The sequence below is a fragment of the Geotrypetes seraphini genome, chromosome 8, assembly GCF_902459505.1.
Source record: "Geotrypetes seraphini chromosome 8, aGeoSer1.1, whole genome shotgun sequence".
Lineage (NCBI taxonomy): Eukaryota > Metazoa > Chordata > Amphibia > Gymnophiona > Dermophiidae > Geotrypetes > Geotrypetes seraphini.
The window spans coordinates 181,200,668-181,228,494 of record NC_047091.1 but is presented as its reverse complement, the minus strand read 5'-3'; the positions used below and the strand labels follow the sequence as shown (position 1 = coordinate 181,228,494).

The 27,827-nt window shown below is 44.4% G+C and overlaps 1 protein-coding gene across 1 annotated transcript in view; it reads right to left on the bottom strand.

The window, feature by feature from the left end:
* AP1B1 (adaptor related protein complex 1 subunit beta 1) overlaps positions 1-27,827 on the bottom strand; it is a 141,313-nt gene that overhangs the window by 93,248 nt on the left and 20,238 nt on the right. Inside the window, exons 6-12 of the mRNA XM_033956012.1 lie at positions 15,551-15,741; positions 11,564-11,785; positions 8,786-8,906; positions 7,730-7,825; positions 4,766-4,881; positions 4,159-4,324; positions 3,875-3,973 (exon numbers count right to left, since the gene is read on the bottom strand). Of these exons, the coding sequence (XP_033811903.1) occupies positions 3,875-3,973; positions 4,159-4,324; positions 4,766-4,881; positions 7,730-7,825; positions 8,786-8,906; positions 11,564-11,785; positions 15,551-15,741 (1,011 nt within the window). The remainder of the gene's footprint in view (positions 1-3,874; positions 3,974-4,158; positions 4,325-4,765; positions 4,882-7,729; positions 7,826-8,785; positions 8,907-11,563; positions 11,786-15,550; positions 15,742-27,827) is intronic.

Genomic DNA, 27,827 nt, shown 5'->3' with positions numbered 1-27,827 from the left:
CAATATCCAGCTTCCCTGTCACCCAATCAAAGAAGCTGATCAGGTTGGATTGGCAGGATCTTCCCTTAGTAAATCCATGTTGTCGGGGATCCCGTAGATTCTCCTCATCCAGGATCTTATCTAATTGGTGTTTGATTAGAGTTTCCATTAGTTTGCTCACTATCGATGTTAGACTCACTGGTCTGTAGTTTGCTGTCTCCATCTTTGAGCCTTTCTTGTGGAGTGGAATGACGTTAGCCGTCCTCCAGTCCAACGGGACGCTGCCTGTACTAAGGGAGAGGTTGAAGAGCGCGGACAGTGGCTCCGCCAAGACATCACTCAGCTCCCTAAGCACCCTGGGGTGCAGGTTGTCCGGCCCCATTGCTTTGTTAACCTTGAGCTTTGACAGCTCACCGTAGACACTGCTGGGCGTAAACTCAAAGTTACTAAACGGGTCAACTGAGCCAACCCTTGTCTGTAGCTGAGGGCCGAGCCCTGGCGCTTCTCGGGTGAAGACTGAGCAGAAGTATTCATTTAATAGTTGGGCTTTTTCCGAATCCTTTTCCACATAGTCTCCGTCTGGATTCCTAAGACGTACAATCCCGCCTGAGTTTTTTTCTTCTATCACTGATATACCTGAAGAAGGATTTATCTCCCTTCTGGATGTTCTTTGCTAGAGACTCCTCCATGAGGAATTTAGCCTCCCTGACTGCTGTTTTGACTGCTTTTGATTTGGCCAGGTAGTCTGCTCTAGAGTCCTGCTTCCCTGATTGTTTGTAAGAGATGAATGCTTTTTTCTTCTCCTTGATCAGGTCTGAGATCTCCGCAGTAAACCACTGTGGCTTATTGTTCCTTCTCCGTTTACTTACTGATTTTACATAGCGGTTTGTTGCTTCTTGTATGGTTGCTTTCAAAGTCGACCACATGTCTTCCACGTTATCGGTTTCTTCTTGGCTTTGTAGCGCCTGGTGAACGAAGTCTCCCATTTCTTTGAAATTTGTGTCCTTGAATTTGAGGACTTTGGTTAGTGTAGTAGATTTAGTGAAACCTTTCCTGATATTGAACCATACCATGTTGTGGTCACTGGAGGCCAATGTGTCACCCACCGAGACCTCTGTGACACTTTCTCCATTGGATGAAGACGGGAGGGGGTGGGGGTTGGGGATTGGGCCGGAGCCGACGCCGATGGGGGTGGATGCAGAAGGCAAAAAAGCTCCCTGGAAAAACCAGAGACCCCTGGAGAAAACAAATAGGACCCTCCCAGCCGCTTGCAAGTAAGCCTTATACATGACTAAAACAAAATCAGGGGCAAACTCCCCTGGTGGCAAAGCAGCACTCCACTGCCAAAGCAGGAGACCCAGAACCAACCTGCTCCGGTCTCTCTAAGACAGGGGAAAGGTCACCTGAGGCCACAGGCAAGATGGTGGTGCTTCTCATCAAAACCAATGAAAAACCCACCCAAAAAAAACTTCCCCGAGGCCTGAACAGACCCAGCCGCTAAAGCAGGCAAGCCGGCAGCAGCGAAAAGGGAGTCCCCAGCACTGTCGGTGGCTGCTGCCGACTTGTGGTACACACGCAAAGGGGAACCCTGCTTGATAGCACCCAAAGCCAACAAGAATTCCCCTTTGCAGCAGCCGGCCACATCGACCGTGCACCTGGAGCACAAGCACTTTTTCAGCTTAAAAGTGCTCATTGTGAAAACCGCTCTTAGGGGAAATAAAGTGTCAATTATTAGAGGGGACATGATAGAAACCTTCAAAATCCTTAAGGGCATAGAGAAAGTGAATAAGGACAGATTTTTCAAACTGTGGGGAGCCACAAGCACTAGGGGTCACTCGGAGAAATTGAAAGGGGACAGGTTTAGAACAAATGCTAGGAAGTTCTTTTTTACCCAGAGGGTGGTGGACACATGGAACGCGCTTCCGGAGAATGTGATAGGCCAGAACTCTGTACAGGGGTTCAAGGAGGGTTTGGATAGGTTCCTGGAGGATAAGGGGATAGAGGGGTACAGATATAACTTGAGGTAGGTTATAGAAGTAGGCAGAAACCACTTCACAGGTCGCGGACCTGATGGGCCGCCGCGGGAGCGGACCGCTGGGCGAGATGGACCTCGGTCTGACCCAGTGGAGGCAACTTCTTATGTTCTTAATTAGTAATAAAAATCAATTAACCTTAATTGAAGGCTTCCCTTCCGAACAGTACTGCCTCAGGACTTTTTTTTTTCTCTCAATATAACTTTATGTTACAGTTGAACAGAACCCACTGGCTTTCTAAGCTATATGCCTTGACGGTTGGTGGCAAGGCTTACAGCTGAGGTACCTCTAAAGATAAAAATTTGGGGAGATAGGGGAAATCTGGGGGGGGGGAGAGGGAGGGAGTAGAGAATGACACGGTGACAAAATTCATCACCGTTCCCGTCCCCGCGGGAAATAATCCCATGTCATTTTCTAGTGTCTATTTCGACCTCGGTCCTTCTACACCAGCATTCTTCAAAGCAAAGCTTGAGGGTCAGTGGTTGTGGCCATTCATACTCTGATTCTTATGGGAGCCAAGGATAATGAAGCCATTGTGACATCACTGATGTGATTGGCTCTTAGGCACTGGTGGAATGAGGCATTATGACATCACAATATCTGCTCTGGATAGCAGAGACTGTCATTCTGTAGTGTCTGTTTCAACCTCAGTCCTTCTACACCAGCATTCTTCTAAGCAAAGCTTGCGGGTCAGTGGTTGTGTCCATTCATACTCTGATTCTTCCCTCTCTCCTTAAAGAATGACATGAAGATGGTTTACTGCGGTTATCCGTGGGGACAGGAACGGTGATGAATTTTGTCACTGTGTCATTCTCTAGGAGGGAGGACTCAATCAGTCGAGTGTGGCACCCCTGAAGTCAAATGAACCCCCAAAAGGGTCCCACAATCCAGCACCACAACCAGGGACCAGAAAGCCATTAACCAAAATCCAACAGCCCTACACTAAACCAGGGAAAGACTTCACAAGCTTACCACCGCCACCTGCTGAAGACTGAGAGCACACTGATTGTACTTGGGACTACACAGCCCACTTGTACTCCAGCCAGAAGTTTGTGTCTGTCTCCACCTGCTGGTCATGGTGAGCTATTACCCATCAATTTCTGTGCGGGTCTAAAGGTTAGGTACGAGCAAAGCTTAGTCATTAAATTGCCAAAATTCATGCTTCACAGAATGGATTAATAGGCTAACGTTCTAGTAAAAAACCACTTATAAATGCAGTCCTTTACTGTTGGAAAAGAAAATGGATAGAGTTTGCACAAAGTCTAAACTCTAATTAGGTAATCCTAAGCCGCCTTCGCTCCAAGGTTTCTGTAAATTTAATTAGATTACTTCCGACATTTCCATTTGCCCACGTACATTTACTTGATGTGATTAACCCCTTACTATAGCAGTTCCTGGTCTGCATTTGAAGCCAAGTTCTTTCAATAACAGCAGCATCTACACACAAAGAGAAATGAAGTATGTGAAAAATCCTCAGAATCTGCCTGGTTACTTGCTAGTTAAGTGAGCAGCAAGACAACGCTGTCCATGGACTCCTGAAAATCTCCATACTGACCGTAAACAGCAGCATAGGTCAAAATCTTAAGCTCTAGCCATCCTGCTGTGTAACCAATGGGCATTCACCATTCACGTGACACTTATGTCCTGTCACTGGTAAACTAGTAATCACAGACTTAAATCCTAATTAAACTCTGTTTTTGTATGACATATCCCCTCAATTAATGATGAGGTAATAAGGTGTCAGCCCCTGACATAAGAGCAAGTCTCCAGGAAACCTATCAAGCATTGGTATTAAAAAAGAAAGGGGAGGGGGAACCCGGCTGAGAGTGGAGGAAGAAACTCACAGTCTGCGATACACCCACCTGCGTGGCCAAACTCAGCACCTGCTGCACCAGTTCCTGGGTCTCTGTTGGCTTCTTAAGGAACAACTTTACAATGGCCGTCAGCAGCTGTAACTGGACCTGAAATGCACAGAACAGAAGAGAGATTGTGTCATTGAGCTACTCAAGAGAGGCAGTAGCAACTAAGAAAGGGATAATAACTAGGGGAAAAGGGGGGCAGTCTAGTCACAGCAAAGAGTGAGACGGGCAAAAGGAAGTGAGCCAGGCTCTGTCAAGCAAACAGTGCGAGATGCTGCTAGCAGTACCTGGGTGCTCTCATCATGGAAGCCCTCCAAAAAGCTCTCTAGCAGCTCGTCGGCATTGTCTATTCTCTCTGCATACTCTCCCACAATCCAGATCATGGCAGCCCGGGCCTCCGGCTCATCCAAGGAATCCAGGTTTTCACAGAGGGTAGCAATCACGCTCTCGTATCTGCCCAGAGAGGGGGTGGGGGAAAAACACATTAATCCTAAAAAACAGCTGAATATATCACGTAATATTTCACACACAGCATCAGCTGGGATTAGCTAGTTTATAATCAGCAACAGAGACCTGGGATGGCCACTGTTGGAAACAAGATACTGGGCTTGTTAGACCTTCGGTCTGTGCCAGTACAGCAATTCTTATTTGAGCCAAGTATAGGACAATGAAGCCATTGTGACATCACTGGTGAGGTTGGCTCTTAAGCATTGGTGGAATGAGGCATTATGACATCACAACCTCAGCTCTGGAATGTTGCTGCTCTTTGGGTTTCTGCCAGGTGTTTGTGACTTGGGTTGGCCACTGTTGGAAACAGGATAATGGGCTTGATGGACCTTCAGTCTGTCCCAGTAAGGAACAGAAAATGCCAGTCAAATTTAGAAGTCAACACACTTGTTGGGGTACTTGCGGAAGATGTCTTTGATGACTACAATGGCTTCTTGCACCACATAGTTGACCTTAGTCTGGATGAGATCAAGCAAGGTGCTCACACAGCGCTCGGCCGATTGCTAGATAGAAGCAAAAGAGTAAAAACAAGAAAAAGAGACAATAAATATAGGACAAGAGCCATACGAACATGAAAAGCAAAAACTCATATTGAAGGTTGCCACAAACGCCAGGCCACGTTGGATAGAATGAATTGGCCCTTTCTGTCCAATGTGTTCAGAATACACCAGCCTGAACTGTTATCGAGACTCAAAATTCTATGAACACGGCAAGCCAGTTCTAGAGAAATTACTTATGCCCATATTCAATTTGAGATATTGATTCAGGCAGTGGCAAAGCTGGGGAGGTTGGTGCCCGGGGCGGTGGCACCCAGCATCACCGAACCATATGCCCCCCCCCCCGCTCTTTCCCACTTCCTGCCACTTGAACACCCCCCACCCACCCCCACAACACTTGAAATGTTCACCGGTGTAAGCAGCATCTTCCACCTGCTGCTTGCATCGGCCTCGGCTCCCTTCTGACGTTACGTCCTGTCTTGTGACCAAGAAGTGACATCAGAGGGGAGCAGAAGCAGGCGGAACATTTCAAGAGGTAAGCTGGGGAGAGGTTTGGAAAGGAGAGTCGTTGATGCCCCTGTAAGATGACGCCCAGGGAGGTCCGCTCCCCTCCCCCCCCCGCACTCCGCACTGGATTCAGGCATCTTTGGACAAGCTGTTTCACCTTATGCTGCTTTGGCATTCTCTTAGAATGGCACTCACATTTCCAAGGTGACTGCTAATTGTCTCTTGTCTCTGCAAAAGAATTTCAACAGGGTCATTCCATGTCAAGTGATCAGATTCTTGGAAAGTGCCCTGCATGACCATCACGGATTTTGATGAAACTTCATATGCAGAGTCCACCATGTCTCAAACGAACTTTGGTAAAGTTTTAGTTTCGCCTGTGGAATATTCGTGGAGATATAGCCATTTGTTTGACCCCATACTGCAATGACATACAGTACGACAGTGACATTCTGACAACTTTGAGACACAATATCTCACGAGCTATGTTTCCAAAAAAACTGAAACTTAGCTACCCTGCACAACTTTTGGAGCTCTATTCAGTGCTACCAATAATAATTTTTGTCGAGCACTGAGTGAATGGCTGAATTACAGTAAACTTGGCCGAAAAAATTAGTGCTCCAAAAAAAGGTCAAAGTTTGACATTACTTAGCTCCCACAATAATTGAGTAATAAATGCGAAATTTGGCGCATAATGTCTCAGTACAACGTTGTTTTCAAAAGTACAATTTCAACCTCCAAGCTCTTTCCATTAGTTTACAAATTAAGTGTAAAATTGCTAATTTGTGTAAAAAGGCCAAAAATAGGGTATTTTCAGCCTGCTTTTACAGAAAAATACCTTTTAGAAACTCTTTCAAATCAGTCTCATTAGAAAGAGCATATTTCAAACCCCCTAGAAAAGTGGACTTCATTTTTCAACGAAGGTTAACAATGGCTGAAAAAGGGGGACAAAGTTGGGAGACGTTGCCACAGCAACAACCTCTATTTCAACATAGTTCTGTCATTTTTAAAGTTACAGTTTTGTATTGACGTAGTATTACTACTACTCTATTGCGTTGGTCCCATGGTGACATTGTCACTACCAGTTCAAGAGTTTGAACTGGCAACCCCATCGCCATAGGGGTCACGCCCGATAGCTGTGCAATACCAGCCACGGGTGGGCCACTTCGTCCAGGTTCCCAAGCCTCGCATTTGGTTTCTTTGTCAAGGTTCCAAAGCCTTTTGTTGGTATCTTTCTGGTTCCAAAGCCAATGATTAGGGTGTCTTATCCTAGGTTCCCAAGCCTAAATTGGATATCTTATATGATTCCCAAGCCGAAGTGAAGTCCACTTTGTTGGCATCGATTCGTTGGTATCCATTTTAAACTGAATTAATAATAATGTGGATCTGAAAAAGAAAACAAGTTGTAATTTGTGATCTGCATGCAACAAAATTATCACCTCAATTTCTAGTTAGGAATAATCATTAATTAAGAACACTATAATTGTACCCAAAGCTTGAGTAAAAATAAACAGGGAAAAACAGTGTGAAAAGTGACATAATTGTAAGTTGAAACGTAGGCCATTGCCATGGTGACATCTCCCAACTTTGTCCCCCCTTTTTCGGGCATTGTTAACCTGCGTTGAAAAATGAAGCCCACTTTTCTAGGGGGTTTGAAATATGCTCTTTCTAATGAGACTGATTTGAAAGAGTTTCTGAAAGGTATTTTTCTGTAAAAGCAGGCTGAAAATACCCTATTTTTGGCCTTTTTACACAAATTAGCAACTTTACACTTAATTTGTAAACTAATGGAAAGAGCTTGGAGGTTGAAATTGTACTTTTGAAAACAACGTTGTACTGAGACATTATACGCCAAATTTCGCATTTATTACTCAATTATTGTGGGAGCTAAGTAATGTCAAACTTTGACTTTTTTTGGAGCACTAATTTTTTCGGCCAAGTTTACTGTAATTCAGCCATTCACTCAGTGCTCGACAAAAATTATTATTGGTAGCACTGAATAGAGCTCCAAAAGTTGTGCAGGGTAGCTAAGTTTCAGTTTTTTTGGAAACATAGCTCGTGAGATATTGTGTCTCAAAGTTGTCAGAATGTCACTGTCGTACTGTATGTCATTGCAGTATGGGGTCAAACAAATGGCTATATCTCCACGAATATTCCACAGGCGAAACTAAAACTTTACCAAAGTTCGTTTGATACATGTGGGACTTTGTGCATAAAGTTTTATCAAAATCCGTGATGGTCATGCAGGGAGCCCTTGATCACTTGACATGGAATAACCCAACAACTTCCCAAAAAGTGCTGTTGAAAACAAGTTCACTCTTTTGAGGTTCCTAAGAATCAGGCTTCGTACCTCCACCTTGATGGCGCAACGTCCAATTGCTCGCACGGCCTTCCTGACAAAATCCACGTCTACTTCCGTGGCATATTCCTTCAGCTCCGCTAGTACCTGCCACGTACAGAGAAAGTTAAACCGAGGAACATGTCGGGGGGCAGAGAAAGTTGAGGCTGAAGAGTCAGGCACACTAAAAACATAAAATCAGTCAGTACAGATAAAGATACACAGGTGCGGAAGACAATAAGGAGCCCAGGACCCAGAGTAAAAAATTATCAGCATGTTAACAGATACAATCCTTCCAGAATCATCTCTGCTGAACTGCAACGTGAGGCAAGAAAGCCTGCACTGCTGCAGGTTGAACTGACAGAGACCAGTGCCCTGAGGAAAAACTCACATTACAGGAGAGCGAGCTGCCATTTTAACCCTTTATTTGGCATTGTCGCTCAGAAGCAACATGTGTTTTCTATGGCTCTCATGGGAGATCTGCATTTCCGAATGCCTGTTACCTTGGCACTGTTGCTCTCGTTCAACATCAAATTACATAAAGCAGCCATTTCCCTGGCACCATACCCTCAACCGACCAAAAAAAAAAAAAAAAATTGAACCTAATTCATCCTTCCGAATCATATTACCTACCAACGCCTGGAAAAGATTTGATATGTAATGCAATATAACTGCTTTCGTCCAATGTTACTAAGTCTATACTCATTCTGTTACTATGTCTTACCCTAATTGTCATGTACCCTCCTGGAAATGTCCAGCTTCTTCTTATGTAATCCGCTTTGAACCGCAAGGTACAAGCGGAATAGAAATCACTAATGTAATGTAATGTAATGTAATTTCCCCATCTGCCAATTAAAGAGCTAAGCATTCTTTGAAGGCATAAAGAGAGATGTCTGATCTGAACGACACAGATGTTGAGGGTAGTGTGTGTTTGTGTGGCAGCAAGGTAGCTGAACTAAGCCGTTATTATTCTAGGGCAGCTGCAGAATCATGCCAGTACTTTCCCGCGTAGGTCCACAGGGATAGTGAGTGCTGGAGGGGAGGGACTGTGGGGTTGGAATGACCAACCTGAGCAATGTTGGCCTGTGAAGCCAGGCGGATCATGATATCCAGTTTTTCCAGTTTCACATATATCGGGTCATTGTATTTCACAAAGAAAACTTTCATTTCATGCTTCAGGATCTCAGGTCTGTAAGGAAAGATCACCCAAATCAGACACGTGCACAGACACACTAAGGGGAGAAGGCATAATGAATGCCATGCGAGTGAGCATGCGTTGTGTGTGTGTGGAGTGGAGGGGAAGGGCGAACCCTGTTGGATAGTCCTAACCACTTTTCTACAACCATATAGAAAGAGATAAAGCTTTGTAACTTTATCTGCAAGGAATAGTCTCTCCAGAAACTCCTCCACTGCTAAGGAGGGAAGCAGCTTCTAGACCTTCCCCAGGAAGAGAAAAGCTAGATGGAGGTAGAAACTTACCCAAAAAACAAAAGGAATTGATCCCAAAATATCCACAAAGAAGAAAATCCAGAGAAAACAAAAAAAAAAACCTCTGTGAAGTGATGATGTTCCAAAATGGACTTTATTTGAAAGTGTCAAAGTTCCAAAGGTACTGAAATCATCCACATAAAAATAAATCATCCACATAAGAGCCTTAAAGGACCTAGTCCGCTAGGGATACAGGACCTAACACGGTCCGCGTTTCGACAAAAAGTCTTCTTCAGGGGTCCCTGGGGGGTCCTATAAAGGTGAGTACGTGAGAAACAATTTTGTGATGAGCCGGAAGTGAGACACTGAAGAAGACTTTTTGTCGAAACACGGACCATGTTAGGTCTTGTATCCCTAGCGGACTAGGTCTTTTAAGGCTCTTATGTGGATGATTTACTTTTATGTGGATGGAATTATTTTATGTGGATGATTTTGGAACTTTGATACTTTCAAATAAAGTCCATTTAGGAACATCGGTACCCCACAGAGTTTTTTTGGTTTTCGGTAGAAACTTACCCACCAGACCCCAGCTAGGAAGCATTTTGTAGCTGGAGAAAGTTATGAAGGTAGGTCAGTAACATAGTAAATGACAGCAGATAAAGACCTGAATGGTCCATCCAGTCTGCCCATTAGCTATATCCATAACTCTTTTTGTAATCCGCTTTGAACCGAAAGGTAATGGCGGAATAGAAATTTGTAATTAAATTAACTTGTCTCTTCTTGGTCAGTGTTACAAGTTAAAAGAATGTATACAGAGACGGGTGAAATTCTTTTAAAAACATAGCCACATTTTAAAGAAAGAAAATACAAAATTTGTTCTTGGTATCTTATGTTTCCACGGAGAAAAGAAATTCAGCAAAATTCCTCCTGAAACAGACATGACTCCAATTTCTCAGTCATTATAAAGTAGTTACAAATGTGTTTAATATAGAACTGGACAAGTCAAACAACTTGGGGATTACATCTTTGCACCCTTATTATGTTCCCAACTAAGATGGTGCTAGTGGTTAAATAAACCAGAATATATAAATGATAAGCTGCCACGATTGAGAAAATTAATAAGGTTCTTTGATACCAAAGTTCAGAGGCGAGGTAATCCCAAACTCCTTGGTGCAGTGAAAACGCAACAAAAATCAATTTTAAAAAATTCACTTGTTCTTTTAACAATCCATTGCAGAAAAAAATCACCGTGAACTTAATGTCTCACCCCTTATTATATATATTTTTTTTCCAATCATGGCAGCTTTGATATTATTGGCACCAAGGCTCCTCTTTCAAGCCACCACCAACGAGATAAGTACCTTTTGGTTTCTCAATTGTTTGATACTTCATAGTTAAGGATGGACATATTGTGGGCTAATATTACAACATCTTATAACTACAACTGTGATAATCAAGGGGGCAGGCATTAAGGAGAACAGAGTGCTGCCATGATGGTTCTCTAATTCAGTGTTTTTCAACCTTTTTACACCTATGGACCGGCAGAAATAAAATAATTATTCTGTGGACCGGCATCGGTCCATGGACTGGTGGTTGAGGAACACGGGGCTAAGTCGTGGGCCAGACCCCCCATCTCTACCCAATGTCCATCCCAGACCCCGCCCCCATAATAGTACTAATTGCACCTTGCACGTCCCGTGCCTCATCTGGAAGCCTTCCCTCTGACGTTGCAATATTAGAGAGAAAACTTCTGGTTCAGGTGCAGGATGCCTGTAGGAGCCACTGCCCCTGGCTTTGTGCACTGAATCAGTTAGGAAGAGGGAGCTGGCTCGAAGGTAACGCCGCATCGATCGCACCGTGGACCGGCGGTTGAAGAACACTGTTTTAGGCCTGATGCATGTGCTGGTCCTGTGGACCGGCAGGAAATTTCTGTGGACTGGCACTGGTCCATAGACCGGTGGTTGAAGAACACTGCTCTAATTCATTGGTCTTTTTTCCAAAGTGACCGATGTGCGAGGAGGTACCAAGCACACTCGTCACGTTATTTATATATTCCGGTTTATTTAAGCACTAGCACCATTTTAGTCGGTAATATAGAACTGGTCCATGATTTTAGCAAGAGCTCCACCCTGGCACAACTTTAGCAAAGAGATGGGAAGGAATCACAGTAAGGAGTTTTAGGGCTACAAGTCATAAAAGGAGTAAACCGGTCAAAATAAACCAAAAAAAGCACTTAAACAGGTTCTGGCTGAGATCATCTCATGAGTGCTGAAGTGGTCACCAGTGGAGTCGGCGCTTTGGTGGATGAACCCAAGATCCACTGCATTGAAAGAAGCAAATCTGGAGCTAAAAGCGACTCTCTGTAAAGCAGAAAGAGGTTGAACGATCAAACAAGTCAAAGGGATGGGGTCTTCTCACCTCTTCTGCACAATGAGGTTGATGTTACGGAGGGCTACATATTGCAGCTCAGGCTCAGCGGACAGTAGAGTGACCAGGGGTGGAGCAAGCTTCTTCAGTAGGGTGCCATAGTAGTCCAGGTCCTTGGAGAGCATCTCCATGAATTTCATCAGCACCTTCACAGCCGACAGCACCACAGCAGCATTGGCATGGGAGAGCCGCGGTGTGACCCGCTCACAGATGCTAAAAGAGGAGACAAAGCTTCAGAGGAGACTGGTCCTGGGACTCTCATCTGACCAACAGTACATGATGCAATAGGGTGATCTTGGCCCGCATTACAAACAGGTTGATTGCCCCTGCAGAAGTGGGCTATGTGAGCATAACAGTGACCAAGGCAAAGTCTCAGAGGAACTCTCCAACCTATTTCTGGATTAGCAAGGAGAACTTGAGTTTGGAAAGATGGGAGTAGGGGAAGGTAAGCCTTAAACTACTTAAAACAAAGAAAGGAGACCAAGAAATAAAATGAACAGAACTACTAATACACTAAGGGATACAAGAAGTACTTGTAGATGCAAGAAATGGCCACTTCAGTACGAGAATTTAAGGACCCACTAGTTCAACTTCACTCTTAAGTCACTCTTACTACCATAGTAAGTTCTTTGGGAAAGGAGCCCCCTACAGCAGAGGTTCCCAACCCTGTCCTGGAGGACCACCAGGCCAATTGGGTTTTTGGGATAGCCCTAATGAATATGCATGGGGCAGATCTGCATGCCTGTCACCTCCATTATATGCAAATCTCTCTCATGCATATTCATTAGGGCTATCCCAAAAACCCGACTGGCCTGGTGGTCCTCCAGGATAGGGTTAGGAACCACTGCCCTACAGTGTCTATAAAACTAATCAGTCAGCACAGCCCAGCAAGCTCTTATCTAGAAAAAACCCCAAAACAATACCTAGCAACCAGACTACACAACCATACACCAAACGAACTGCGGTCAAGCCAGGAATACCTACTGGAAATACCTTCAAATACAAAAGCGTCAAGACAAAAATGTTCTCAGTGATGGCTCCAACTCCCTTCCGAAGGAATTAAAAGTGGAAGAGGACAGCAGAGAGTTCAAGAAAGGAATAAAGACCATCCTTTTCATAGACCACATTAACTAATAAACATTCGGGGGAGGAGTAGAAACGAGGCAGAAAAAGTGGCCAAACCCCATGTGGAACACAAGACGAAAACAGGAAAATTCACATAAGCAAAATATATGATAAATAAAACAGGCAACAGAAGTTTAACAACATACAAAGTAACATAGTAAATGATGGCAGATAAAGACCTGAAAGGTTCATCCAGTCTGCCCATTAGTTATTCTCATAAAAAATACATAATTAACTTCCCTTTGGTATTTCTGGGCCATAAAGTCCACCTGGTCAACTGCTGAAGTTGCCATCTAAGCTCACTCCAGCCTATCCAACCATCCCGTTGTTTGCAGGATATCTATCGTAAAGTCTGGCCAGTAACGTCCTCATGCTACAAGTTAGCGGAGTTCCCATCGATGCCCTCCCCAGCCCTATCCTACACTGAATCACCATATATGGGACACAACCCTTACAAGCCTGTCCAATACTGGCCTTAGTTCTTTAATGTATACAATTTGTTTTCTAATTTGAGATCTTCTGTGTTTATCCCACGCTTTTTTGAATTCCATCACCGTGGTCCTTTCCACCACCTCCCTCGGGATGGCATTCCAGCCATCCACCACCCTCCCCTCTAGTTTTATCATTTTCTCTTCTCTGGAAAAGATTTGGTTCTATATTAATAATAATAATAATAACAACTTTATTTTTGAATACCGTAATACCACAAAACAGTTCAGAGCGGTTTACAGGGTAAGAGACTGTACATTTACAGTGAAGTTACAGAATATCAGAAAACAGTTCAGAGCAGTTTACAAGGAGATGAGAAACTGTACATATGCAATGAAGGTACAGAGAATTAGTTATCAAATGTATGGTATAAACTAGTGGCAATTACAAAATTAATACCTTTCAAGTATTTAAATGTCTGTATCATATATCCCCTGTCCCTCTTCTCCTCTAGGAGTATAATGTATATACATAAAAAGAATATATTATGGTATAAATGTAGATATAGGGTAAACATAGTAACGCACATATAGGGTGAAGATAACATGTAAAGACTATACAAATTCATGTATCACAACACCATTGTAAAAGCTCTTAAATCGTAACTCATGCATAGTAGCACCATCACTGAAGCTCAGGCATCGCAACACCACATTTGAAGCTAATGTAAACTGCCCCGAATAGAGAGTTGCGCGGGGACAGAAATCCCACCCATCCCCGCCCGTCCCTGCCAGGATCCTCTCCGTCTCCACCCGTCCCCGTCAGGATCCTCTCCGTCCCCACCCATCCCCCGTCAGGATCCTCTCCGTCCCCACCCGTCCCCGCAAGGAATTACCTCCATCCCTGCCCGTCCCCATAAAAAACAGCAATTACTTCTGACAGGATCATCAATTTCAGTTTCTTTTATGTTTGCGCTGCTATATTCCTTGTGGAATCTCTTTGGTGGAACCCTTTTTTTGTTTTCTGTTCAGGTAATTAACTTATAAACCCCCTCTTTTACTAAGGCTGACGTGTCAAGTTCAAGTTTATTTGTTCTTGATGAATCGCCTATTCAAATTGCTAGGCGATGTACAGCAATAAAAACATGTACTAATAAAATATACAAATAAAATGTTAGTATTAACATATAAAATAACTTTTGTTATGAGTTAGAACTTAAACTGAGCACGTACATTTAAAATAATTTTTCTGGGTTGAGACTTACAAGAATTATGAGGATAAGAGGGAAAAAAAGTTACAATTTTTGGATAGAAGAGAGGAAAAAACATAAAAGGGAAAAACAAAAAGGAGGGTAATGTTAGCTGCTTAAAAAGAGAGAAAAAGAGAAAAAAAAAAATCAATATTTAATAAACTAGGAGTCATAGGAATCCTTAAAAAGAAATGTTAACGTTTTTTTAAACAAAGTTAAATCTTTTAGTTCTCTAATATATTGTGGTAAGAGATTCCATGAATGGGGGGCCATAACTGAGAACATGTCATGCCGTCTGATACCTATGACTTTCAATGTAGGAACGGAGAGAAGATTGTGAGAGGTTGAGCGAAGAGATCGTGTTGTGCTATAGGGGATTAGCCATCTATTGATAAATTGGGGTTCATTAAAATATAAGGCTTTAAAAACTAAAAACAGTATTTTAAAAGTAATGCGATGGCTTACCGGAAGCCAGTGGGATTTAACCAACAGAGGGGTAACATGGTCATATTTTTTAGCGTTGTAGATCATTTTCACGGCAGTATTTTGTATTAATTGCAGCCTTCTTTTTTCTTTTTGCGTAACGTTAATGAGGAGGGAATTACAATAATCTATTTTAGAGATTATTAAAGAATGTATTAGAATATTAATGGATTCAGGCTGTAAGAATTTGGCAAGTGAGCGAATTAATCGAAGTTTATAAAAACATGTTTTGACAATATTGCTAATGTAATCGTGATATGTAAGTTTATCATCTATCAAAACGCCTAGTATTTTTATAGTAGTGACCAGTTCTAAATCAGTGTTGTTAATGGAAATTGTCCATTATTATATGGACGAACCCTGCTTCCAAAGCCTTCCATCCCCGTGGGAGTCCCGTTAGCTAGAGGGGGGATCCCGTGGGAGTCCCGTGGGTTAGGGGGGGATTCCAGCGATCCCCGTTCCCGTGCAGACCTCTAGCCCTGAATTGAGTACACAGTTATTCGTAGAGGTACAGAAGATTTCAATAAACAATATTAAAGATGTACAAGCATCAGATCAAGTGGAAAAACAACAAACAAACAAAAAAAATATCCTTTATTATCAGAAGACCCTCAACTTCCACACCCTGCTGAATCAGAGTTCCTCATCTTGTTTGTGCAGTCGGACGCGAGACATCGCCTGCAGGAACTCACCTCTGTGCCTCCCGGTCATCTTTGGGTATGTAGTTGGCCAGGCAGTCCAGGATGAAGATTTGGCCCCACTCGGTGCACTCATTCAAGGCCGTCAGTAGTTTGTTGATGGACTGAGGATTGAGATCCAGTAAATTGCTGCTGGGATGGGACTCTGCAATCTCAGAAAGAGCCGCCACTGCATTGGCTACGACCTGCAAGCAGAGAAAGGGAGAGGCTGAGCGGCAGCACCTGGAAAGGACTAATGCAGTGGTCTCAAACTCGCGGCCCAGGGGCCACATGCGGCCCATCAGGTACTATTTTGAGGCCCTCGGTATGTTTATCATAATCACAAAAGTAAAATAAAACAGTTTCTTGATCAAATGTCGCTTTAGCTATAAATGACAATATTATTATTAAGACTTGGTCAAAAGGAAAGATTTATAAACTATGAAGAGTTTTACCTCATGCAAAATTGTCATTTCTTTAATAAGACATTAACTATTTTTTCTGCGGCCCTCCAAGTACCTACAAATCCAAAATGTGGCCCTGCAAAGGGTTTGAGTTTGAGACCACTGGACTAATGTTATGCAGGAAGAAAGAAGAGAAACACCCCATGGAGGTCCAGGATGATGGGAACCTCCTTGGGTAAAACTCATCTTCTTAGTAAGAACCACCTGAACCATATAAAAAAAAAAAAATATGAGCACAGGGCAGAACAAATGTCTATTAATGCCAAGACACAAGATGGAAGGCTTCCATTCCTTGTGCCAATAGAATAGAGCGAGAGGTTCCAACAATCTATTTATGTTATTCATTAAAAAAGAAAAATCAAATCAAATTCACTTCATTTGCAAGCTCTCTAGATGAGATCGTAATGAACATAACATAAGAACTGCCATCTCCGGATCAGACCCATGGTCCATCGAGTCCGGCAATCCGCACACGCGGAGGCCCAGTCAGGTATACACCTGATGTAGTTTTAATTACCCATATCCCTCTATGCCTCTCGTAAGGAGATGTGCATCTAATTTGCCTTTGAATCCTAGCACAGTGGATTCCTTAATAACCTCCTGTGGGAGAGCATTCCAGGCGTCTACCACTCGCTGCGTGAAGCAGAACTTCCTGACATTTGTCCTGGACTTGTCCCCCCTTAGCTTCAAACCATGTCCTCTTGTCCGTGTCACGTTGGACAATGTAAATAATTTATTTTCCTGCTCTATTTTATCGATGCCTTTCAGTATTTTGAACGTCTTGATCATGTCCCCTCGCTTATCCCTACCAATGGTTTATTGATTCATAATCTGCCTGGATCAAAACTAAAATCAAACTGGTCCAGTACTTGGCAACTAAACTTTAATGCCAAAAAATGTAAAGTAATGCATCTTGGAAGCGGAAATCCATGCAGAACATACACCTTGAACGGTGAAAACTTAACAAAAACTACTGCAGAAAGGGACTTGGGAGTTCTCATCCGAGAAGACATGAAAGCTGCAAATCAGGTGGAGAAAGCTTCAGCAAAGGCTAGACAAATGCTGGGTTGCATCAGAAGGAGCTTTATCAGCTGAAAGCCTGAAGTCATACTGCCGTTGTACAGATCCATGGTGAGACCACACCTGGAGTACTGTGTCCAGTTTTGGAGGCCGCATTATCAAAAAGATGTGAAGAGAATGGAGTCGATCCAGAAAATGGACACTAGGATGGTCTCAGGGCTTAAAGATCTCCCATATGAAGAACGTCTGACTAGACTGCGTTTATATTCTCTTGAAGAGCGCAGAGAAAGGGGGGACATGATAGAAACATTCAAATACATCACGGGCCGCATTGAAGTGGAGGAAGAAATCTTTTTTCTCAAGGGTCCCACGGCGACAAGAGGGCATCCGCTAAAACTTAAAGGGGGAAGATTTCATGGAGACACCAGGAAATGCTTCTTCACCGAAAGGGTGATTGATCGATGGAATGGTCTACCACGCCAGTAGCGTGCTCAACTTCAACAGATAATGGGACAAACAGGTGGGGTTGCTACAGAGTTATGCTTATAAGATGGATTCTCATGGGAGGGAGGACTCTTTAGTGGGCAGACTTGTTGGGCCGCTGGCCCATTTCTGCCGTCATACTCTATGTTTCTGTTTCTCTAAACTAAACCCAAAATACATTATAGAGTTATGTCAATACAGACTGATGTATCAAAGATCCTCTTAATTTAACTCCCCTTTTTGTTCTACTCGTATTCCTTTTATTGTTATTAACAAATGGATGATGAAACATCCACTCTGCCCATACTGACAACATTTCTTTACTGTGCACAAGGCTGCAGAAATTACTATTTTCAAACTTCACCATCCTTTGCAGATTTCCTGCAAGCTCCTGCCTGCCTGCCTCCCTCCCTCCCTCCCAGAACTCTTCCTCCATCTAGAAAGACAGGGCAAAGGTAAAGAGGATCAGCTGAATCCCATAAGCAAAAGCGTGCAGAAGAGAAAACAATTAGTGTCTGTGCAATCAGCCACCCACACAGCAGCCTTGAAATATTTACCACCACCATGAGAAACTTTCCAAAACCTCAGGATGAAGCTGTTCATGTGTTGCCTCCTGGGGCTTCAACTGTACACCCGAGAACACTAAAACCCAACATTACTATCTATTTACACGTGCGCTATGCAGAAACAGGGTTAACAAAGCACTGCAAAACAACAGTATTTGGCAGAGACTGGGATAACACACAGCATCACAGTAACAGCAGGCGTTCCTACTCCTGCAGTTAGAGATTTGGTTTTCAGGCTAGACCAGGCGAGGCTTCAACCTGATGTCCATCAAGTAGAGAACTCTTCTATTTTTTTTAGGGGGGGGGGAAGCTAAGCCTCACATTTTCAGAGCTTAGTTACCATGATATCCAGACCTATCTGTGGTCCTTGAAGACAGAAGTTGAGAACTCCCGAAACAGAGCACCACAGGCAGTGAGAGCAGAGACTGGAGCAAGCCGCAGTCATCACAGGCACAAAAATGATAACCCCCTATTACTGTAGCATTGCTTATCCCTACCAGACTAGCGAATGACACAGGGACAAATTTTTCCCCGTCTCCACAGGAACTCTTTTTCCTGTCAAGTTCTTTTCCTGTCCCTGCCCCATTCCTGCAAGCTCTGTCCTCATCTGCACAAGCCTCAAACACTTTAAAGTCATAAGTAGCAACATTCTAGAGCTGAGATTGTGATGTCATAATGCCTCATTCCACCAATGCCTAAGCTCCGTCCTCATCCGCACAAGCCTCAAACAGTTGAAAATCCTAAGTAGCAACATTCTAGAGCTCAGATTGTGATGTCATAATGCCTCATTCCACCAATGCCTAAGCTCCGTCCTCATCTGCACAAGCCTCAAACACTTTCAAATCCTAAGTAGCAACATTCTAGAGCTCAGATTGTGATGTCATAATGCCTCATTCCACCAATGCCTAAGCTCCGTCCTCATCCGCACAAGCCTCAAACACTTTAAAGTCATAAGTAGCAACATTCTAGAGCTGAGATTGTGATGTCATAATGCCTCATTCCACCAATGCCTAAGCTCCGTCCTCATCCGCACAAGCCTCAAACAGTTGAAAATCCTAAGTAGCAACATTCTAGAGCTGAGATTGTGATGTCATAATGCTTCATTCCACCAATGCCTAAGCTCCGTCCTCATCTGCACAAGCCTCAAACACTTTCAAATCCTAAGTAGCAACATTCTAGAGCTGAGATTGTGATGTCATAATGCCTCATTCCACCAATGCCTAAGCTCCGTCCTCATCCGCACAAGCCTCAAACAGTTGAAAAGCCTAAGTAGCAACATTCTAGAGCTGAGATTGTGATGTCATAATGCCTCATTCCACCAATGCCTAAGCTCCGTCCTCATCTGCACAAGCCTCAAACACTTTAAAGTCAAAGTAGCAACATTCTAGAGCTCAGATTGTGATGTCATAATGCCTCATTCCACCAATGCCTAAGCTCCGTCCTCATCCGCACAAGCCTCAAACAGTTGAAAATCCTAAGTAGCAACATTCTAGAGCTCAGATTGTGATGTCATAATGCCTCATTCCACCAATGCCTAAGCTCCGTCCTCATCTGCACAAGCCTCAAACACTTTCAAATCCTAAGTAGCAACATTCTAGAGCTCAGATTGTGATGTCATAATGCCTCATTCCACCAATGCCTAAGCTCCGTCCTCATCCGCACAAGCCTCAAACACTTTAAAGTCATAAGTAGCAACATTCTAGAGCTGAGATTGTGATGTCATAATGCCTCATTCCACCAATGCCTAAGCTCCGTCCTCATCCGCACAAGCCTCAAACAGTTGAAAATCCTAAGTAGCAACATTCTAGAGCTGAGATTGTGATGTCATAATGCTTCATTCCACCAATGCCTAAGCTCCGTCCTCATCTGCACAAGCCTCAAACACTTTCAAATCCTAAGTAGCAACATTCTAGAGCTGAGATTGTGATGTCATAATGCCTCATTCCACCAATGCCTAAGCTCCGTCCTCATCCGCACAAGCCTCAAACAGTTGAAAAGCCTAAGTAGCAACATTCTAGAGCTGAGATTGTGATGTCATAATGCCTCATTCCACCAATGCCTAAGCTCCGTCCTCATCTGCACAAGCCTCAAACACTTTAAAGTCAAAGTAGCAACATTCTAGAGCTCAGATTGTGATGTCATAATGCCTCATTCCACCAATGCCTAAGCTCCGTCCTCATCTGCACAAGCCTCAAACACTTTCAAATCCTAAGTAGCAACATTCTAGAGCTCAGATTGTGATGTCATAATGCCTCATTCCACCAATGCCTAAGCTCCGTCCTCATCTGCACAAGCCTCAAACACTTTCAAATCCTAAGTAGCAACATTCTAGAGCTCAGATTGTGATGTCATAATGCCTCATTCCACCAATGCCTAAGCTCCGTCCTCATCTGCACAAGCCTCAAACACTTTCAAATCCTAAGTAGCAACATTCTAGAGCTCAGATTGTGATATCATAATGCCTCATTCCACCAATGCCTAAGCTCCGTCCTCATCTGCACAAGCCTCAAACGCTTTAAAATCCTAAGTAGCAACATTCTAGAGCTCAGATTGTGATGTCATAATGCCTCATTCCACCAATGCCTAAGCTCCGTCCTCATCTGCACAAGCCTCAAACGCTTTAAAATCCTAAGTAGCAACATTCTAGAGCTCAGATTGTGATATCATAATGCCTCATTCCACCAATGCCTAAGCCCGTCCTCATCTGCACAAGCCTCAAACACGTTAAAATCCTACGTAGCAACATTCTAGAGCTGAGATTGTGATATCATAATGCCTCATTCCACCAATGCCTAAGCCCGTCCTCATCTGCACAAGCCTCAAACACGTTAAAATCCTAAGTAGCAACATTCTAGAGCTCAGATTGTGATGTCATAATGCCTCATTCCACCAATGCCTAAGCTCCGTCCTCATCTGCACAAGCCTCAAACGCTTTAAAATCCTAAGTAGCAACATTCTAGAGCTCAAATTGTGATGTCATAATGCCTCATTCCACCAATGCCTAAGCCCGTCCTCATCTGCACAAGCCTCAAACACGTTAAAATCCTACGTAGCAACATTCTAGAGCTGAGATTGTGATGTCATAATGCCTCATTCCACCAATGCCTAAGCCCGTCCTCATCTGCACAAGCCTCAAACACTTGAAAATCCTAAGTAGCAACATTCTAGAGCTGAGATTGTGATGTCATAATGCCTCATTCCACCAATGCCGAAGCTCCGTCCTCATCTGCGCATGCCTCAGACACTTTAAAATCCTAAGTAGCAATATTCTAGAGCTCAGATTGTGATGTCATAATGCCTCATTCCACCAATGCCTAAGCTTCGTCCTAATCTGCACAAGCCTCACTTTCAAATCATAAGTGTTCGAGAATTGTGTGGTTAAGGCAAAGCTTACAGGAATGGAGCAGGGACAGCGACAATAACTTGCAGGGATGCCTTTATTAGTTAAATCTCACTGGCTCCTAGTCACTCATAGCATCACCTTTAAAATACTACTTTTGTCGTTCAAAACTGTGTCCTCAAAAGAACCACATCCCGTACAATATCTCGCATTCACTTCCGTCAAAAGCTGTTAATAGTCCCTTCTCTGAAAATTATAGCAACCCAACAAGACATCTTCTCCATGTCTGCACCTCGGTTCATATTCAGTAACGTGGAAGACAAAGGCGCGCGCCGACAACTGAGCGCAAGACGGAGGCATGCGCCGAAGAAAAAGACTGTTTTTAGGGGCTGCGACGGGGGGTTTTGTTGGGGAGCCCCCCCACTTTACTTAATACAGATCGCGGCGGTGTTGTGGGGGGTTGTAACCCCCCACATTTTAGTGAAAACATAACTTTTCCCTAAAAACAGGGAAAAAGTTAAGTTTTCAGTAAAATGTGGGGGGTTACAACCCCCCAAACCCCCCACAACGCGGCGCGATCTGTATAAAGTAAAGTGGGGGGTTCCCCCCCACACACACCCCCGTCGTAGCCCCTAAAAACAGTCTTTTTCTTTGGCGCGCGCCTACGCGCTGCGCTCAGTTGTCTGCTCGCACTTTTGTCCCGGCGCGCTTTTGACCTGACACCCTGCACCTCAGCTCTGGAATGCTAGGCCAAAACATTTGAGAGGAAGATAAACTGACACGCTTCAAAAATAACCTGAAAAGTAATGCTTTCAGTCTTTAAATGTCTTTTAAAATAGATTTGTCTTCATTCTTTTGCAGTTTTTTTCCCTCTCCTTCTTCCTCTTTCCCACCCCTGTCTTTTCGTGCTTCCATACATGTCACTTCTTTGGCCTTTGAAAACCAGATTGGAGTTCTACCCCCTCTACCCTTTGTACTAGTTTGTATGTCTGTTTAGTTTACCTTATTTGATGTTCTGTTCTTAAATAATCCCCCTCTTTTATAGCAAGGCGTGCTAGCCGATTTAGCATGCGCTAAATACTCACGCGGCCATAGAATATAACGGACACGTTAGCATTTAGCGTGCGTTGAAATCGGTTTAAAAAGGTTAGCGTGCCTTAGGGCTCCTTTTACAAAGGTGCATTAGCGTTTTTAGCGCGTGCACCACCCGAAAAAATACCATCTGCTCAAGAGGAGGCGGTAGCGGATAGCGCGCGCTCTTCCACGCGTTAAGGCCCTAACGCTCCTTTGTAAAAAGAGCCCTTAATAAAAGGACCCCTGTAATTGTATGTCTTTTTATAAAATTAATTGTATTTCGCTTAGTAAATCAAGATAAGCGAGCAAATCAAATTTTAATAAAAAATTGGAAAACTTGAAGCTCTGCTAGACACCTCAAGTTTCAAGTTTTATCAAGGTTATCTAAGCGGTTTTACAATCAGGTACTCAAGCATTTTCCCTGTCTGTCCCGGTGGCCTCACAATCTATCTAATGTACCTGGGGCAGTGGAGGATTAAGTGACTTGCCCAAGGTCATAGGGAGCAGCGTGGGATTTGAATCTATAACCTTAGGGTGCTGGGGCTGTAGCTTTAACCAGTGTGCCACTTCTCCTCCAATGTAATATCAGAAGCCATTGTGACATCACTGATGAGGCTGGCTCTTAGGCTTTGGTGGAATGAGGCATTATGACATCACAATCTCAGCTCTGGAATGTTGCTACTCTATGGGTTTCTGCCAGGCATTATGACATCAGGGAAAGGGATTTGGAATTGTATATTGCCTTTTCCTAGTTTTTCAACCACACTCAAAGCAGTTTACATACAAGTTCTTCAAGCATTTTCCCTTTCTGTCCCAGCAGACTCACAGTCTATTTAATGTACCTGGGGCAGTAGAGGATTAAGTGGTGTGCCCAGGGTCACAAGGACCACCCCAGGGTGCTGAGGCTGGAGCTCCAACCACTGCGCCACACACTCCTTGTTCAAGGCAGAGACTGGACAAGCAGCACTACAGTAACACATGAGGAGTAGTTGAATAGTTCAAGCAGTACATCGAGAGCCAGAGAGGCCAGTTCAAATCCCGCTGCCGCTCCTTCTGACCTTGGGTAAGCCATTTAATTCTCCACTGCCTCAGCTACAAATTTACCCTCCCCTTTCACAATACTGTACCACGATAGTGTTTCAGGTTTATTAAAATTCAATGCAAACTTTTATAACATACCCCCTGTTTTACTAAGGTGTGCTAACCGATAAGCGCACGCTAAATATCAACACGTCCATAACATGCACGCATTAGCGGTTAGCGTACCTTAGTAAAACAGGGCCATAGTTTCAAAGCGAATTACAAATATAAAAAGGGGTAACGGGAACATTTTCACACCTATGTTAACAAAAATAGACAGACTTACAGACAACAATGGGAGAGGGGGTGGAACGTCAAAATTTTTAGAAAAAGGTAACAATGAAGGGTCACATAATAGGGAGGGGCTAAAAGCAGAAGCAAAAATGTTTTAATAAGTTTGATTGGCGAATTTTAATTTTCGAAAGCATCTTTAAAAACTTTTAAACATATCTAGAGCGGATTCTCCTCTAATATGTCCAGTGATTTTTAGCACGTGCCAATACGCTGTATGCTCTGCACCCGACGCTCATAGGAACTCTGAGTGTCAGGAGCAGCAGAGAGCATTCAGCACGCCGGCCTGCGCTAAAAACTATCGTGGTTTTTGTAAAGGGGGTGGGGTTAGATAGGGAAATAGCTACTATAACTTACCAAGGAACTACAACAGAACAAGGGATGATCTGAATAAATATATGAGTACACAGAAACTGGGGTAATATGCAACACAAAAGGTTTTAACACACAAATACACTTGTGGAGATAGAATGCAAGCGGTGAGGAGTGAATAACCGCTTTGCTTTTTGCTCTTGTTCCACTCTGCAGGTTTTTCCCCTCATTCTACATCCCAGTACTACTACAAAGACTACTATGAATACTACGTTTTCAGATAAGTGTGATGTTATTTTGATATAATATAGACGACAGTGATAATCCTATATAATAAAACGCTAGCCGCGCATGCGCACTCAACTGCGTGCTTCCGTTTTCCCTGATCTGTGAGATGTAGGTCCGTGGCATTGCAGGAGTGCGCATGCGCGCCTAGGGTTCTTTTCAGTTCCTCTTCGTCGTCGTCTTCACCCCTCCCCCTCCAATCCCCGTTGAGCCTCCCACCCGATTTTCCCTTCTCGAGGTTTGGCCGGCTCCCTTAGTCCCTTGCCGCCGCCACCCCCTTCCCTTCCTGCGGTCAACAAACCTCTTGGCTCCAGCAGCGGCCGCAGCACTGTAAACACGCTGCTTCGTGGCCTCTACTTACTTGATTTGCTCTTCCGTGTCCCTGATGACATCATCAGAGACGCGGTAGAGCAAATCGGGGCAGTAGAGGCCGCAAAGCAGCGTGTTTACAGTGCTACGGTCGCTGCTGGAGCCAAGAGGTTTGTCGACCGCGGGAAGGGAAGGGGGTGGCGGCGGCGGTGGCAAGGGACTAGGGGAGCTGGCCAGACCGCGGGGATGGTGCGCATCTTCAAAAAAGTGTAGGCGGGAGGCGAGTGAAGGAGTTTCAGCTCAGAGGAACGGCTGGAGGGTGCTGCAGGTGGCCCATGCAGGTAAACATTCTCACAGGAGGGGAAAGGGGGCTGCTTCGGGGGGGAGGGGTGTGCTGGGAGGCAGATCGTTTTGCTTAGGGGGGGAAGACAGAAGGGGTGCCACGGAGAGACAGGGAGGAACTGGAGCGGGAGAGGGAAAGGGGCCTGCTTTGGTGGAGGGGTGTGCTTGGAGGCAGACAGCTTTGCTTGGGGGGGGAGACAGAAGGGGGGCCAAGGAGAGACAATCAGGGAGGAACTGGAGGGGCAGAGGGAAAGGGGTCTGCTTTGCGGGAGGGGTGTGCTGGGAGGTAGATAGTTTTGCTTGGGGGGAGACAAAATGGGGGGCCATGGAGAGACAGTCAGGGAGGAATTGGAGGGGTAGAGGGAAAGGGGTCTGCTTTGGGGGAGGGGTGTGCTGGGAGGTAGATAGCTTTGCTGGGGGGGAGACAAAATGGGGGGCCATGGAGAGACAGTCAGGGAGGAATTGGAGGGGTAGAGGGAAAGGGGTCTGCTTTGGGGGAGGGGTGTGCTGGGAGGCAGACAGCTTTGCTTGGGAGGGGAGACAGAAGGGGGGCCACGGAGACATTGTCAAGGAGGAATTGGAGGGGTAGAGGGAAAGGGGTCTGCTTTGGAGGAGGGGTGTGCTGGGAGGCAGACAGCTTTGCTTGGGAGGGGAGACAGAAGGGGGGCCATGGAGACACTGTCAGGGAGGAATTGGGAGGGGTAGAGGGAAAGGGGTCTGCTTTGGGGGAGGGGTGTACTGGGAGGCAGACAGCTTTGCGTGGGAGGTGAGACAGAAGGGGGGCCACGGAGACACTGTCAGGGAGGAATTGGAGGGGTAGAGGGAAAGGGGGCTGCTTCGGAGGAAGGGGTGTGCTGGGAGGCAGATCGTTTTGCTTAGGGGGGGAAGACAGAAGGGGGGCCACGGAGAGACAGTTAGGGAGGAACTGGAGGGGGAGAGGGAAAGGGGGGCTGCTTTCTAGTACCCGTTAATGTAACGGGCTTAAACACTAGTCAGTAATATTTTTCCACTTATCTTGGAGTTTTTTGACCAAGGATGTGTCTGCCTGTTTCAAAGTCAGTATTTTGAGATTGGCTTGTCTATACGGTAAGTGATTTTTGGCACCCCTATTAGACACCGAGGTCTTGTCTCCAATTTTATATATGAATGGGTGTAGTGCTGAGTAGATAATTGGATGTTGTTTGGTTGTATATGTTATTTAAAAATTACATTTGGATTACCACCGTTGCTGCTCAGGTCTCGACACGTCTAGGTAGGTACAACTGATATTTCAGTCATCATGCTGTGAGGTCTGTAGTTTGCCTTTATTCAAGTATATAGTGGGTCCACTGAGAAAAGGGGGGGTCCATTTGGTCACAAATTTGGAATGTGGCAGGAAAGTTTGTGGGTCACAGATTTCCTCCTGGTACGTTTCAATGAGTTGTAGCTTTTTACATTGTGTACCCTGCTAAATAAGGATGCTTCTGTTCCACCTCCCCCTCAATGAAATCTGCTTCAACCTGAAGTCCATCAAGTAGACAACTCAGCTTCCCCCCCAAAAAATAAAAATAAAATAAAAAAAATAGAAAAAAAGACTCGCATTTCTCTAGGGATCTCTTAGAGCGCCTGTAAATTGTTAGATATTGAATGAGATGTTTTATACCCCATTAATTGCCTTGTCCATTTTTCATTTGCGAACTATTATGGCTTTGGTGGTACATAAGAATAAAATTATTATTATTTCAGCTGTTTGCAGTTTTGTTTCCTATTGCTATCTACCAAGGCATTCAGATTGGTTTCTTTAAGATTATTTAGAACATAAGAACTGCCGCTGCTGGGTCAGACCAATGGTCCATCGTGCCCAGCAGTCCGCTCCCGCAGCGGCCCCTAGGTCAAAGACCAGCGCCCTAACAGAGACCAGCCCTACCTGCGTACGTTCCAGTTCCACAGGGATTTCTCTAACTTTGTCTTGAATCCCTGGAGGGTGTTTTCCCCTACGACAGCCTCCGGAAGAGCGTTCCAGTTTTCCACCACTCTCTGGGTGAAAAAGAACTTCCTTACGTTAGTACGGAATCTATCCCCCTTTTAACTTTTGAGAGTGCCCTCTCGTTCTCTCTACCTTGGAGAGGGTGAACAACGTGTCTTTATCTACTAAGTCTATTCCCTTCATTATCTTGAAGGTTTCAATCATGTCCCCTCTCAGTCTCCTCTTTTGAAGGGAGAAGAGAACCAGTTTCTCTAATCTCTCACTGTATGGAAACTCCTCCAGCCCCTTAACCATTTTAGTCGCTCTTCTCTGGACCCTTTCGAGTAGTACTGTGTCCTTCTTCAAGTACAGTGACCAGTGCTGGACGCAGTATTGCAGGTGAGGTTGTACCATGGCCCGGTACAGCGGCATGATAACCTTCTTTGATCCCCTTCTTAATCATTCCAAGCATTCTGTTTGCCCTTTTCGCCGCCGCCACACATTGCGCGGACGGCTTCATCAACTTGTTGACCAGTACTCCCAAGTCTCTTTCCTGGGGTTTCTCTCTGAGTACTGCACCAGACATCCTGTATTCATGTACAAGATTTTTGTTACCAACATGCATCACCTTACACTTGTCCATGTTAAACTTCATTTGCCATGTCACGGCCCATTTCTCGAGAGTGTTTATGTCCTGTTGCAGGTCTTCGCAATCCTCCTGCGTCTTCACTACTCTGAATAACTTTGTATTATCTGCAAATTTATTCACCTCGCTCGTTGT